This window comes from Saccostrea echinata, unplaced genomic scaffold (genome assembly GCF_033153115.1).
Source record: "Saccostrea echinata isolate AGI-Se365-2 ecotype Australia unplaced genomic scaffold, CSIRO_AGI_Sech_v1 ptg000002l, whole genome shotgun sequence".
Classification (NCBI taxonomy): domain Eukaryota; kingdom Metazoa; phylum Mollusca; class Bivalvia; order Ostreida; family Ostreidae; genus Saccostrea; species Saccostrea echinata.
Window position 1 is genome coordinate 29,794,827 of NW_026889751.1, and position 14,713 is coordinate 29,809,539.

Consider the following 14,713-nt stretch of genomic DNA (forward strand, 5'->3'; position numbering starts at 1 on the left):
ATGCAAAACAAATTTTATTATTTTATTTGTGAAATCACTCTTTCATTACATTCAAACACATACATTCTAAACCTATTGAACATGTTTTAATATTAAACCTTCATATCAGTTTAATCATCTTTAAAGTCTGTAGCCATAACCGTTTACAAGCCTCATCATCCAAATACTGTTCAGAGCTCACTGTCTTCTCTTTACAATCACTGTTACAGAGAGAAAACACCAGAGATTAATAAAATGTGTAACAGTTCATACTATAGGAAAAGATAACAAAGACAAACTTAGACAAATATTTGGACAAATACCTGTACAGCTCCCTTTGAAAATTCATTGTTTTTGATAAGAATTACTGTAAATAGTACCAATACATTATTTTAAATACCATTATTAATGGTTCATTATACTTGTGAAAACTTGAGTAAGGATTCTGAGCTGACCTGAAATATTTGCCAGAGACTTTCTCCACCTCTGGACTGACAGCTAAGAAGATGGAAGTCTGTGCCCCTCTGTAGGGCTGACGAACAAATATAGATCTAAAAGGGTAGGACAGGGCGGACATGACCTTGTTGACCTTCACATTTCTACCAATATCTGTGTCACAAATACCAGGATGTAGGGCATTGACTGTCACCTGAGTTCCTACAAAAAAAGTAAAGTTTCAGGATATTCATACACATATGGATAAAATTTTTAAAAGTTGTTAAATGGGCATACTGGTAGATAAGCCTTATTTCTTGTGTTCATGGTACAATCAAACCTTGTTATACTGAATTCAATGGGATAAAAAAATTAAAAATATTTGAGAAGTGCTTGGGACTTCCAGCTCAATTCACTATTCCCAGGTATCAGTGTTTGAGATCCAAAGTCCAAAGCGTTACCTTTTAACTGTTTATCTAGCTCCTTTGTAAACATCAAGAGAGCCAATTTGCTTTGGTTGTAGGCAAGAGTCAGATGGTAGCCATTCTCTGAGTTGAGATCACTGAAGTTGATATGTCCGGCTTGGCTTACACTACTTGATACATTGATGATACGACTAGGTGCAGACTTAATAAGAAGATCCAGTAATGACATAGTGAGTAGGGCTGGACCTAAAATAAACACAACATAGTGAGTAGGACTGGACCTAAAATAGACACGACATAGTGAGTAGGACTGGACCTAATATAGACACCACAAAGCGAGTAGGACTGGACCTAAAATAGACACAACATAGTGAGTAGGACTGGACCTAAAATAGACAGGACATAGTGAGAAGGACTGGACCTAAAATAGACAGGACATAGTGAGTAGGACTGGACCTAAAATAGACACGACATAGTGAGTAGGACTGGACCTAAAATAGACACGACATAGTGAGTAGGACTGGACCTAAAATAGACATGACACAGTGAGTAGGACTGGACCTAAAATAGACACAACATAGTGAGTAGGACTTGACCTAAAATAGACACGACATAGTGAGTAGGACTGGACCTAAAATAGACAGGACATAGTGAGTAGGACTGGACCTAATATAGACACCACAAAGCGAGTAGGACTAGACCTAATATAGACACAACATGGTGAGTAGGACTGGACCTAAAATAGACACAACATGGTGAGTAGGACTGGACCTAAAATAGACACCACATGGTGAGTAGGACTGGACCTAAAATAGACACCACAAAGCGAGTAGGACTGGACCTAATATAGACACCACATAGTGAGTAGGACTGGACCTAAAATAGACACGACATAGTGAGTAGGACTGGACCTAAAATAGACACGACATAGTGAGTAGGACTGGACCTAATATAGACAAAACATAGTGAGTAGGACTGGACCTAATATAGACACGACATAGTGAGTAGGACTGGACCTAAAATAGACACGACATAGTGAGTAGGACTGGACCTAAAATAGACACAACATGGTGAGTAGGACTGGACCTAAAATAGACACGACATGGTGAGTAGGACTGGACCTAATATAGACACAACATGGTGAGTAGGACTGGACCTAAAATAGACACAACATGGTGAGTAGGACTGGACCTAAAATAGACACGACATAGTGAGTAGGACTGGACCTAAAATAGACACCACAAAGTGAGTAGGACTGGACCTAATATAGACAGTAAACATGCATGAAGAAAAATTGTCATTTGATTTGAATTAGCTTAGCAACATATCAGTCCATGTGTACCAATTATGCTTATTTATTTTTCCATAAATATTTCATTCTGTGAAAATCGGTATGAGCAAAATAATTACAAGAGTACCACCGGTATGCCAAAATAGTACTCAGGGTTTGACAAATAGTAGGGATGGGTATCATCAAAATTTCGTATTGCGATATATCACGATTTCCCCCTAAAATATCATGATAATATCATGATATTTTTACAAGCACTTTTTATACCGTAACTATTTAAAATGAATATTCATAATTTTCCCTAAAAATATGCTGAAAAAACATAACTTCACTTTTTGCATTTTTTTATTTACATAACATAGAGCATGTTTGGATGCTAGGATGCCGTTCTTTTATCATTTTTTACACTTTCTGTAATTGTAATTTGAAAGTTTGAACAAATAAATGAATTATTTCTGAAATTTATTATTATGTACCTAAATACCGATATTTTAGTCTCCATATCACGATACGTATCACACAATTAAAAATCAGTCTACCCCCCCCCACCCCCCCCCCCCCCCCCCCCCCGCGACTGACGAACTCGACAAACAATGGAACAGTTACTAAACCTGCAGTTGTTATTGAAAATGCTGGAAAAATCTTAATTTTATCTTAATCTAATACTTAATTGTTCTTATCCATTTTACAGGACTAAAAATGAATTTATTACCAAGATAATTCACCCCAAGCTGGTACTCAAATCCATCCTCAGTTTTCTGGTAAGGGCAGTGCATAACTCCTGCATTGTTGACCAAGATATCCAGAAATTTTTCCTCTGAAAAGAAAGGATGTTACCATTATTATAAGCTTATGGTATGTTCTCCCTTTTGAAGTTTATCACTACATGACAAAATTATCTGTTTGACTAAAACAACTTGAAACATAATAGGAAATTCTTGTCCACTTGCACCCTTAATAGAAAAGTTGAAAACATTTTAAGGAATTTTAAAGTAATATTTGTGTTGATTTTTAAAATTGAATTTCAGAACTTAAGAGTTTAAAAAAAAAAAAATCATGAGTTGTCATAACAATCTATTTTGTTGATAGTACATGTAACAATAAGATTTGGTAAGACATGTCCCTATAAAATGATTAATGGAAAACACAGTAATAAATATCATACTGACTTTATCCCTTGTGACAACTCTGTACAGTGAATATTATACTGACTTTATCCCTTGTGACAACTCTGTACAGTGAATATTATACTGACTTTATCCCTTGTGACAACTCTGTACAGTGAATATTATACTGACTTTGTCCCTTGTGACAACTCTGTACAGTGAATATTATACTGACTTTGTCCCTTGTGACAACTCTGTACAGTGAATATTATACTGACTTTGTCCCTTGTGACAACTCTGTACAGTGAATATTATACTGACTTTGTCCCTTGTGACAACTCTGTACAGTGAATATTATACTGACTTTGTCCCTTGTGACAACTCTGTACAGTGAATATTATACTGACTTTGTCCCTTGTGACAACTCTGTACAGTGAATATTATACTGACTTTGTCCCTTGTGACAACTCTGTACAGTGAATATTATACTGACTTTATCCCTTGTGACAACTCTGTACAGTGAATATTATACTGACTTTGTCCCTTGTGACAACTCTGTACAGTGAATATTATACTGACTTTATCCCTTGTGACAACTCTGTACAGTGAATATTATACTGACTTTGTCCCTTGTGACAACTCTGTACAGTGAATATTATACTGACTTTGTCCCTTGTGACAACTCTGTACAGTGAATATTATACTGACTTTGTCCCTTGTGACAACTCTGTACAGTGAATATTATACTGACTTTGTCCCTTGTGACAACTCTGTACAGTGAATATTATACTGACTTTGTCCCTTGTGACAACTCTGTACAGTGAATATTATACTGACTTTGTCCCTTGTGACAACTCTGTACAGTGAATATTATACTGACTTTGTCCCTTGTGACAACTCTGTACAGTGAATATTATACTGACTTTGTCCCTTGTGACAACTCTGTACAGTGAATATTATACTGACTTTGTCCCTTGTGACAACTCTGTACAGAGAATCCTTACAGTGAGAGCTTTGATGTTAATTATATAAAATAAACACCTTTTTTAATGTCATCTGTGAATTCTTTGATAGATTTAAAACTCGCCAGATCGAGTTTTTTACAGAACACCTTTTGGTTGTGTGTTTCCTGGCTGATGAGTTCCTGTGCTTCCGCACACTTCTCTAGGTCTCGACAAGCCAGGATTACTTTAGCTCCTTGGAACAGAGATAATAAAAATACAAAGTTTATTTGACATAATATAACCCCTTTCAGGACAACTAGTGATTATATATACATTGAAAAATTGTGCTAGTAATTAAGTCAAAGTTAGCCATTTTCTCTAAATTTCAGCTAAATTTTTACCTGACTTGTTTGTGATTTAATTTTTTTCATTAAAATTCTTAGACTAGTAATCATGTTATACTGTACTGAAAAAAACCCCCTAACCAATTAGTAAAATTACATTGTCTTGAAACAAGATATCTGCAAGAATGTAAATAACATTGAGAGATGACATTTCTAAATAGTTGTACAGAATTGTTCTGAATGTTTTATCATTAATTTTAAAAAGTCTCTCCATAAAAAATAAAACTTTCAACACCAATGACATTTTGAATTATGAATTAATTTTATGATCCTTTTAGTGGAACCTCTTCTAGCGAAGTCCTTGGCTGTCTCCTTTCCTATTCCTGAGTTGGCCCCTGTCACTATAGCAGTTTTCCCCAGTAACATTTCCTCTCCTTTATACACCTTACCAGACAGGTAATCTCTAAAATACAGAAAAACCAATTCACTGCAAGAGGACTGAAATTATTTAATTCTAAGAAAAATTAAACCTCCAACTACTGTATTCTTATCAATAAACTGAAAAACAATAGTAAGAGAACTTGTATGAAAACGTTTTCATTTAATTTAATGGCTATCAAACCAGATTATACAGAATAAATTCATTCTTAATTATTCAAAGTTATTCCTTCATCTGTATTTTTGTTACAATAGTTAGTAAACATCAAAATTTAAAAGAATATGTACAATCATTTTCATCCACAAGACTTGAAAAATTACCTTAAGAGGAGAGAACCCAGAGCCACAGTTCCCAGAGCGCTGGCGTGGACAACCCAGTTAGGGAACGACATGTTTCTGTTGAGTAACACAGTCCCTTCTGATATTTCTCATGATAAGTAACACACTGCAAAAAAATAAAAATTAAACTTTTTTTTAAAAAGAAAGGTCTCATTAAATAAATGTATGGGAAAACAATGGGAACTAAACATACCAGCGTGAACCATGCATGGGTGCAATGCATCCCATTACCCTGATATATGAAAGTGTGTGCATTGTTATTTTATATAGGACACTTTGCTAGAAATTCATTATCTTAAAAACATTACCAGGGACCTATATAGTATATAGGTCCCTGACATTACTAAATTTATTCCAATTTCTATTGTCAAAAAGATTACATCATCTTTATGTGAAACACATTCTAGCAAGAGCCTAAATGAGTTCGAATATACAAAAGGGGAAATGACCCTTGTTTAACAAGAGTATGATATATCCACTAAAGCAGCTGTAATGTCTATATAAACAGTCTGGTCGAACCCCCGAACGGGGGTAAACGGAAATGGGAAATCCATACCCCCAAACGGGGGTACGAGCATGCGCAGATGCTTAAAAATGTGCGTATTTCACGCAAAAAGTAGGGGTTTACAAAAATCGCCGGTGCAAAGTAACGGATTATTTGGCAAATGTAAAACCACTCGGAAATGATAGATTAAAGGTGTTTTTAGAGTTTGTATTTTACAAAAATACAACTTTATTGTACAAATCGGGATTTATTCACTGGCAAAGTTGGCGATCTTTTGCTCCTTGACATGCAGGTATTTAAGATAAAACATTCGATAAACAGACATAAGCAACTAATACTAAATTGAAATTATATAAAAAAAAAAGGATTATTCTACATTATATCTTTTATTTTCATAATGAAATGCAAGAAAAAATGTTGCTAATATCGAATTGTTTATTATCGTGGGTTTCAGTCCGCGTTTCCTCTGACTAGCAATCAACGGTCTTTATTATCGATAATCATGCCCAGGAAGTGGAACAAAAATACATATAAAAATAAAATTCAAATGAAATCTATCGTATTTATTGTCTTTTATATCTTATAAGAATTAAATAAAATGTTTGGCAACATGTTGTTGTAGTTTGGTTTTTTTTTATATTAATAAATATGATTGTTTGAGAAAACACGATTGTATTTTATTTTATTTAAATCTAGGTTCTAAATGAATATTTTCCTCATTCTTAGAATATTTTTCCTTGTGTTTTAAATTCCACAATCTTAATTGAGACGTCCTACAAAATAATAATTAATTTCATGAAATGACGGAAAATATTTCGTTAATCCTACAGTATAAATTCAAACTATGGAAAACTTAAACTGTTAATTTTTTTCTGTTGAAATTTTACCAATTTCATAGCAGAAATAACATTATTATCGATCTTTTTCCTTAGATAAATGATATATAGGCAAGTTTGTTTATATTGGATACGGCAAGAGTTACTGTTCTTGCGCATTGCATGACGGGACGGAAAACCCTCGTTTGGGGGTATACCCCCGTTCGGGGGTTCGACTAGACTGATAAAAGGAGGTGTATAGGCTTGATGTTCTAAATTAGTACATGTATTAGTAACTAAAAATTAAAGAAAATCACAAAACTCACTGGTAACTACCATTAGTTCAGTGTTTCATTTTTAGACGATTTAAGCCCGGAATATTACATTTTGTTGTCCAAAGTCCTTAAAATTTTTAAAAATACATGTGAAAGTCACAGTGTTGCGTTGCGAAACTTTACTCGGAAGTAAGACATATGAAATTAAAATTAAAGGTGTAGATGGATAAAATATTTCCGGATTGGAAAATATCTTGGAAACAAATTCATATATTAAAAGTTATTTGTGTCATACAATCATTTTAGATAATAATAGTGGTTAATCATATTTAAAGGAATAGAAATATACAATGAGTTCTAGAAATCAACCAGAAGAACCATATATTGATTCCGAATAGGTTTTTATTTTAGGGAACGTCTTGTAATATCCCGTTTTATTAACTTCACGCTTTCTGGTTTTTATACACGTTTACTGTAAATTCTGCGCTTAGGTCAGTCACCATTTGATAATTATTCCATTTCAAGTATCCAAAAATGTCTAGCCAACCCCCCTCTATGCCAAATTTGCCAAATCCTGAGGCTATCTTTGAATCGTGGTGGCCTATAATTATCGGAATTGTTGGAGGGGTTGCCTATGCCCTCAGGTAAGAACGCTCTCCGGGACTTCAGTTTACACTGTGTTATAAGCAAAACATCAAGTGCCAGAGATATGTGGTATATTGAAAGGATGTCAAGTTCAGACATGAATAATAAAGGGAAAAGTTCTATATATGATGTGGAATATTTCTCAATATTCAATAATATGTACATTTGCTTTTTTTTTTTCTACTAAGCCAACTGTGAAATTTACTATTGCCATTTTCGTGTATACTCATGCTTAGAAACATATACAGAGAAACTCGTGCTAAAGCGACTTCACAATGAGGCTACAGAGATGTAAATAAAAGTGTAACGATGCGAGGAATTCTAACATTGAGTAAATTTTTGGAGCTTTTAAACATGTAAAATGTAAATATAAGGAATGTTTTTAAGTTTAGTGTGAATTATTGGTGTGTAAATCACACAGACTTGCACACAGGCATATTTTACATGAAGTGCTTGCGAGCTTCATGTGCCTACGTGACAAGTCTATGTGATTTACACACCAATAACTCACACAAAATTTAAACACATACTGAAAATATTTTTTATCCATAGTATAATAATAACACAATTGAAGGTAATTAACTCTGAATTACATGGAGTACCCCCTCCCAAGAATCATAGTCATTTACACTTTCAGAAAAGTGCACTGGTAGACTGTTTATTACCATTCACATCTACAATATTATAATTTATCTACAAAAACATAGATGGCATGCATGTCGTTATTTTCATTTATCCCCCTAAAAGCATCAAAATGCTGCTCGCTGACTGGAAAAGTTGTCTTGCACCATGAAGTGCTATGTGCTAATCTCTGGCTAAATATTTTCCTGGATTTTGATGGACTAAAAGTCTGTTTCTAAATTCACATTGAAGAAAATTTGTAATATTTTTATGGAAAATAAATTATCTAACCTTTTTGCATTCCCATTCTTGATATAAGAAACACTAGAGAGAGATCAAATCGTAACAAATGTCAATCCAATGTACAGTTGTCAGTCAGGCGGAACAAACCTCAGTATAAGCACACTTTCTCAGAGGACAAGAATAACTCACTCTGTGTTACTCGATACAGGTATTCTCAGCAGCATCGAGCTGCAACAAATTTCAATTGTATATATTTCTTAGAATTCAACCACATTGCTTTTATTCTGTCTGTGCTACTAGTGCTTGTCTGGGTTACATGTAGTATGTTACGTATTGCTTGAATTATTTGAGCTTAATATATTTAGAATAACATACATGTACTTTTGTTTTCAGTCAATGTTCTAAGTTCTTAAGTTTTGAAACAGTAGGGCTACATATATCAGTAACACTGTACTCCCTTGGATTTCATTTAGGTCTATATAATTTTCACACATCAATGGCATGTTTTTATTATATCCACGGAAATGTGTTGTAAAATAAATAGCCTAGACATAAAGAATAGAATTCCAGAGGTAGTAGACAGTAGACATTACCATTATGTACAATGAGAAGTAAAGAAAAATATCAATTATTACATTTGGAGATTAAAAAAACTCAGAATATCAATGAAAGTGTTCCTCCTACCTCTACTCACTGAAATAAAGATTTATGAAAAACAAATTGTTACATGTATTCAGCCTAATGTCAATAATCGGAATGGAAATCGACAAGCTTTTTGTAGAGAAAAAAACCAAGCCCGGTCCTATAGGTCAAATCCCTATTTATATTAAATTGAACCTTTTGTTTTGTTTATTTAAAAGTTGGAGTTGAATTTTTAAACCCAGTGATTTTTAAATTTTGCTCTCTGTCCATGTTTAGTATAAAGCACTTCATGGTGTGAGACAAATGTTCCAGGTGACATTCCTATATGTGGTTTTGTAGATAAATTCACGTGCATATAGAAGAGATGGTAATAAATAGTTTGCCAGAGCAATTTCTCTGAAAAGAGTGACTGGAATTTGGGGGGGGGGGGGGGTTACTACATGTAATTCAGGGTTAGATACCTTGTGGGAATATCAGGTAAAACTGAGGAAGATATATGAAAAAAGAATTTATCAATGGGAAAAGAATTAGTTTTACTTGAATTTGAAATGTTGAATTTAAGTTATGTTCGAATTTGTTGTAATTAAATATCTACCAGTGGAAAAGAAAATACACACTTGTAAGTTTGTATTGAAAATAAAAGAATACCTTAGCTAGCTGATAGTTGTTTATTGTTGTATATAGTTGTTAGGAAAGAGAGCTCATAAGCTGTAATATACTGAAAATGTACGTACATGTATTTGTATTTAGGCAGTACATGAGAGGTGCTCGATGTATTAGTGAATTAAAACTTGATGATAAAGTTGCCATAGTAACAGGAGGAGGGTCAGGAATGGGGAGATACCTAGCCATTGACTTAGCCAAAAGAGGTAATTGAATTTAACAAAAAATAAAGGAAGGCTTTATTCAAATGTCATTCAAAAGTTTTCAGGACTGTAAAACATGCTTATAGGGGAGTGCAAAACCACGGCCAAAATTTATGATCCTCTCCCATTCTGGAGAGAGCTATATGCGGACTCCGGACCGTGGCTCAAGACATTGGGGAGTGCCAAGAATGAACAATTTTGATTAGTTATAAACTTTGAAGTTTTTTTACATCTGTGAAGTTCATTTAAGTATGGCTTAAAACTCGGGAAATGAAAATAATTTTGCTGAAAGCATGAATTCATAACATGTATAAGCCTGTAAGCTGTAAACATCTTTTACTATTCATATGACATAATTTTCAGAAATATTAACACAAAAGTAATGATGTTTGAAAGTTTACTAGTATCAGAATTCTTTTGAACTTTGGTATCTCAAACACTGATATCTTTTTTGAGGTCAATCACTTTTCTCTAGTATTTGTTTTACCCTCTTAGATACTTGGATATCTTGATGTTTTTCCTTCATCACATTGAGTTGAGATAATGAAGTTTGACTTGTGTTTTTGTTTTTCAGCCCACTTATTTCATTTATTGTTCTAATATTTTGGCTTTTTCAGGCTGTAAGGTTTATACGACGGCAAGAACACAGGAGCAGGCACAGGCGACGGAGAAAGAGATAAGAGAAATGAGCAAAAGTGAACTGGTCCACTGTCTTGTATGTGAACTAGACAAATTCTCCTCAGTCAAAAGTTTTGTCTCGGCATTCAAAAAAAGTAAGTTATACTAGTACTTCAACACTGTCACCACATTCATATTTTATGTATAAAGATGAGGGATTTTTGATGTTATGTTTTTAAAACAATCAATGGACGGTGGTGAAGAAAACTTTCATCAGGTGACCTACCAAAAACCATTGTATGTAATGCAGTGTAGATGTATAATATAGCTATAAAGCAATAGACAGATTTTTTTTTTTTCTATGTTTTGTTTTTAGAGGAGGATCATTTGAATTATCTGATCCACAATGCCGGGGTTATGATGTGCGAGTACAACAAAACGGAGGAGGGATTTGAGGAACAGTTCCAGGTCAATTATCTCTGTAAGTCCTGCCAACTTAATATGATTAAAAGAATTGACATTTTATGTAGAAAAATCATAAGTATTTTAATTAATAGACAAACTAAGAATACCCTCTTCTTAAGCTTCTATCCTGATTAAATCAACAATCTTCAATAAAAAAAAAATTGAATGCAAAACAAAAAAAAATTTAATGCATGTTTGCTTAAAATATAAAAAATAATTTTGTATTTTATCTAAATGTGTGTTCTTACTAAATATAAAGTGTTTAATTTAAAATTACACAACTTTATAATTAAATGTTGATTAATTTCTTTTGTTTGGATTAGCTCCCTTCCTGATGACCAGCATGCTTCTAGACTACCTGAAAAGTTCTACACCTAGCCGTGTTCTTCTGACAGTGGCCCCTGCATATAAACTGGGCTCACCCCCTTTTACCGACTGCCCCCCACAGGACAAATATAATCCCGGGGATGCATATGCCCAAAGCAAGCTGGCCCTCGTGTTGTTTGGTGTCACGCTAGCAGAGAAACTTAAAGGTATGACAAAGGCTGTTTATTTGAAGCATTTTAGTTCCCACAGACTCAGTCATATATCATGCTGTATTAACATTTAAGCATTTTCAGTTTCTTCTCTGAAAGGCTGAGACATTTACAATTATTTTGTTATTTAGCATCTATGGATGAAGAAGAACAAAAAATATGAATTTCATTTTCACTTTCATTGTTCCAGGCATTATGGGGCTGATGGGTGGGTCAAAACCATAGAAATTCATGCAGTCTTTAAAAATCTCCTTCTATACTCCTGAATATCAAGCAGGTGAAGTCTTTGCTTGCTTAGAATGAGCAGTACATCTTTTAACATTTTTTTGAAACTCAAGGCCTCTTGATAGGGGTTCAGATGCAAGGTTGGAGCTAAAATGTTGTCATATATATGTATTGAAAATGCATTGGATATTTTCAAATCTACTTCTTTACATACATAGACATCCAAAGGAATGATTTGTATGATTATAATGAGCAGGTATTCCTTCTATGTTACATTGATTCTAATGAAATAAAAATTAAAAAAAAAACCACAGTACTTATCAACTAAACTAAAATGTTATTGTGCATAATGTCATTAGCTCCATAACTCTGTATCCATGTGTACTATGTCATTGATAATGTGATATGATTTGCAGAAAAATGAATTACCGGGGTAATAAGAGGCCTATGAGTCTTGCCTGTCACAATTCTGAATTGCTATAGAGCTAATGTTAATATGCACTAGAATATTTCAGTTTACTTGAATAGTACTACCTTTCTATTTTTGTTTCACATGTATTTGACTGTAACAGGAAAGGAGAAAAATGTGATGGAGCAGACCAGGTTTTGATCCTGGGCCCCCTGAATCTCCAGTCAGGTGCTCTAGCAACTGAGCTATCTGTCCACTGGCAATAGAACCTGTCTGACTCTTAAATCATTATTGGAAATTTTCAAAAAACCCTATAATTATATTAAATATATTCTTCTGCTTGTAGATGACAACATTCATGTACACTGTGTTCTACCAGGGGTGGTCAATACAAAGATTTATCGCCATCTTCCATTCAGAAAGAGTGCATTTGTTGGACTGTCATTTGCTCCGTTTATTTGGTTCTTGATGAAGACTCCGGAAGATGGAGCACAGACAACTCTTTACGCTCTCCTCTCGGAATCAGCGGGGAAGACGTCCGGAAAAATCTACAAGTGAGGTTTAGTTTGTCTTTAATAAATTAGAAAGATGATGTAGGTCTACCATCTTAAATGATATGGGCATTTTACAAAGAAAATGATCAATGATCTTTTTTAGGGACCTCTATCATATGTGGTAGCCATTTTTTTTGTCCATCTGTCTATCTCTCCTTTTGTGCATCAACACTTTCTTTGAGGCAATAAATAAATCAAGTATTTCTCAACCTAAGATCTTCAAATTTACTTCAGCCTTAGTTCATAATAAATGTACTGTAGATTAATAAAGAAAAAAGCTATAAATTTTAGAATTTGACTTACTTAAAGCTATTCATAGCATGGTTGAAGGATGGTTAGGTGAAGAAATTTAACATAAATTTATCAAACAATGAAATTAAATTTTAGCTTGCAAAATATTCATTTTGAGTATTTATCTGTCCCGCCATGAATATGGCATGGGCATCTACATGTAGTATTTGTCATGTTCTGTCTTCCATCTCTGTTTTTCAATCCTTCCATCTGTCACACTTTGCATTTAGCTCAGTTTCAAAGAAACTATTCAAGGTATATTAACCAAAATTCATACACTGGTACATATTGGTGAGAGCTACATGTATTCATCTGTGGCTTTATTTTCTGACATTTACTTTCCGTATATGACTTTGACCTCACTTTTTCCTATTTTGTGTTTAATTCAGTTTCAAAGTAACTATTCAAGAAATTTCTATAAAAACAAATACATGGATGCATATTGGTGAGAACTTTTCAATTGTGTCATTATTTTCTGACCTTGACCTTCCATTACCTTGACCCCACCATTACCTATTTTGTTTTAAAACGATAATTAAGGTTATTTTTATCAAAACTTTTACACTGATACATATTAGTGGGTATTATTCGAGTGTGTCATAATTTTCTGATCTTGTCATTTCCTATGACCTTGACCCTAATTATACTTTTTTCCATTTAACTTAGTTTCAAAGAAGCGATTTTTGATATTTAATCAAACTTCATACAAAGATACGTATTCATTAGCACTATTCAACTGTGTATTTATTTTCTTACCTTGACCTTCCCTGTGAAGTTGACCTCACTATTTCCTATTGTGTGTTTAGTTCAGTTTTCAAGCAATTATTGAAGATATTTTCATCATACCTCTTACGCTGATACAAATTAAGAGCTATTCAATTTTTTCTTATATGGAGCTGATATGACATATGATATGGATTTTAGTATGTAATTTTCTCTATGTATGTACCTAATCTACACATTCAACCTAAATTAATATTTCAATTTTTTTCATAAAAAGGGAGTGTGCAGAGGTTGAGTTCACAGACATTGTGAAAAATGAGGAATTACAGCATGCACTATGGAAACATACATTAGAGTGGACAAAAGTGAAAGAGTTTGGACAGTAATTAGATTTGGTAAACCACTTCACAGAAGATTTCCCAGCTGATGCAGATAAAACTGTCATGTATAAAAGATAACCATTCATATAATATGGTTACATAACAGTAGCATAATATTTTGTAGATTACATGTAACAATGATATGTATTTTATTGTAATGTAAAATTGAGTAAAATATGTAATTCACTAATGTATTCATGAAATGTGCTTCTAAAGCTTATTCTTATAAAATAGATTTTTCATATACAAATAGATTTATTTTGTGATATTTATCTCTTTTGAAGAACAGACTGTGGGTATTAAAGTATGTGAAATCTGTGAAGAACTGCTCAAATTGATACATTATAGGTGGAAAGTATTCAATACACTAATTCCTTTCTTAAGACTTTCTTTTATAGCTGTGTCTGAACATTATTTTCAGATAAGGGGGAAAGTTTAAAGTTCGATTAAAAATTCTACCTTAACTACAATAATGATGTAACTAAAGTTTTACACTAATAGATTTGATATGAAGACAACAAGTTTTGGGAGCAGGTCTATTCCAAGAAACAGTGTTCAACATCTGGACTGATTTACATGGATGATGTAACTGATGTAAC

General features: G+C 33.4%; 2 protein-coding genes across 3 annotated transcripts; one reads left to right on the top strand and one right to left on the bottom strand.

Moving 5' to 3' along the window:
• Nucleotides 1-7: 7 nt before the first annotated feature.
• On the bottom strand, nt 8-7,048 carry LOC133176982 (retinol dehydrogenase 13-like). The gene is made up of 8 exons (XM_061312058.1): nt 6,948-7,048; nt 5,284-5,407; nt 4,869-4,987; nt 4,278-4,433; nt 2,843-2,947; nt 876-1,085; nt 435-636; nt 8-200 (listed from the first exon to the last, which is right to left on the bottom strand). The coding sequence occupies exons 2-8, from the start codon at nt 5,352-5,354 to the stop codon at nt 101-103; spliced, it is 963 nt and encodes a 320-aa protein (XP_061168042.1). The 5' UTR covers nt 5,355-5,407; nt 6,948-7,048; the 3' UTR covers nt 8-100.
• LOC133176966 (retinol dehydrogenase 13-like) lies at nt 951-14,358 on the top strand. Of its 2 annotated transcripts, none has more exons than XM_061312046.1 (7): nt 951-1,069; nt 9,798-9,916; nt 10,531-10,686; nt 10,908-11,012; nt 11,320-11,529; nt 12,513-12,720; nt 14,012-14,358. In XM_061312046.1, exons 2-7 carry the CDS (start codon nt 9,805-9,807, stop codon nt 14,118-14,120), a joined length of 900 nt encoding a protein of 299 aa, XP_061168030.1. In that variant the 5' UTR covers nt 951-1,069; nt 9,798-9,804; the 3' UTR covers nt 14,121-14,358. The 2 variants fall into 2 exon arrangements, with proteins under 2 accessions (XP_061168030.1, XP_061168024.1); XM_061312040.1 differs by lacking the exon at nt 951-1,069 and adding an exon at nt 7,343-7,540.
• Nucleotides 14,359-14,713: the final 355 nt, after the last annotated feature.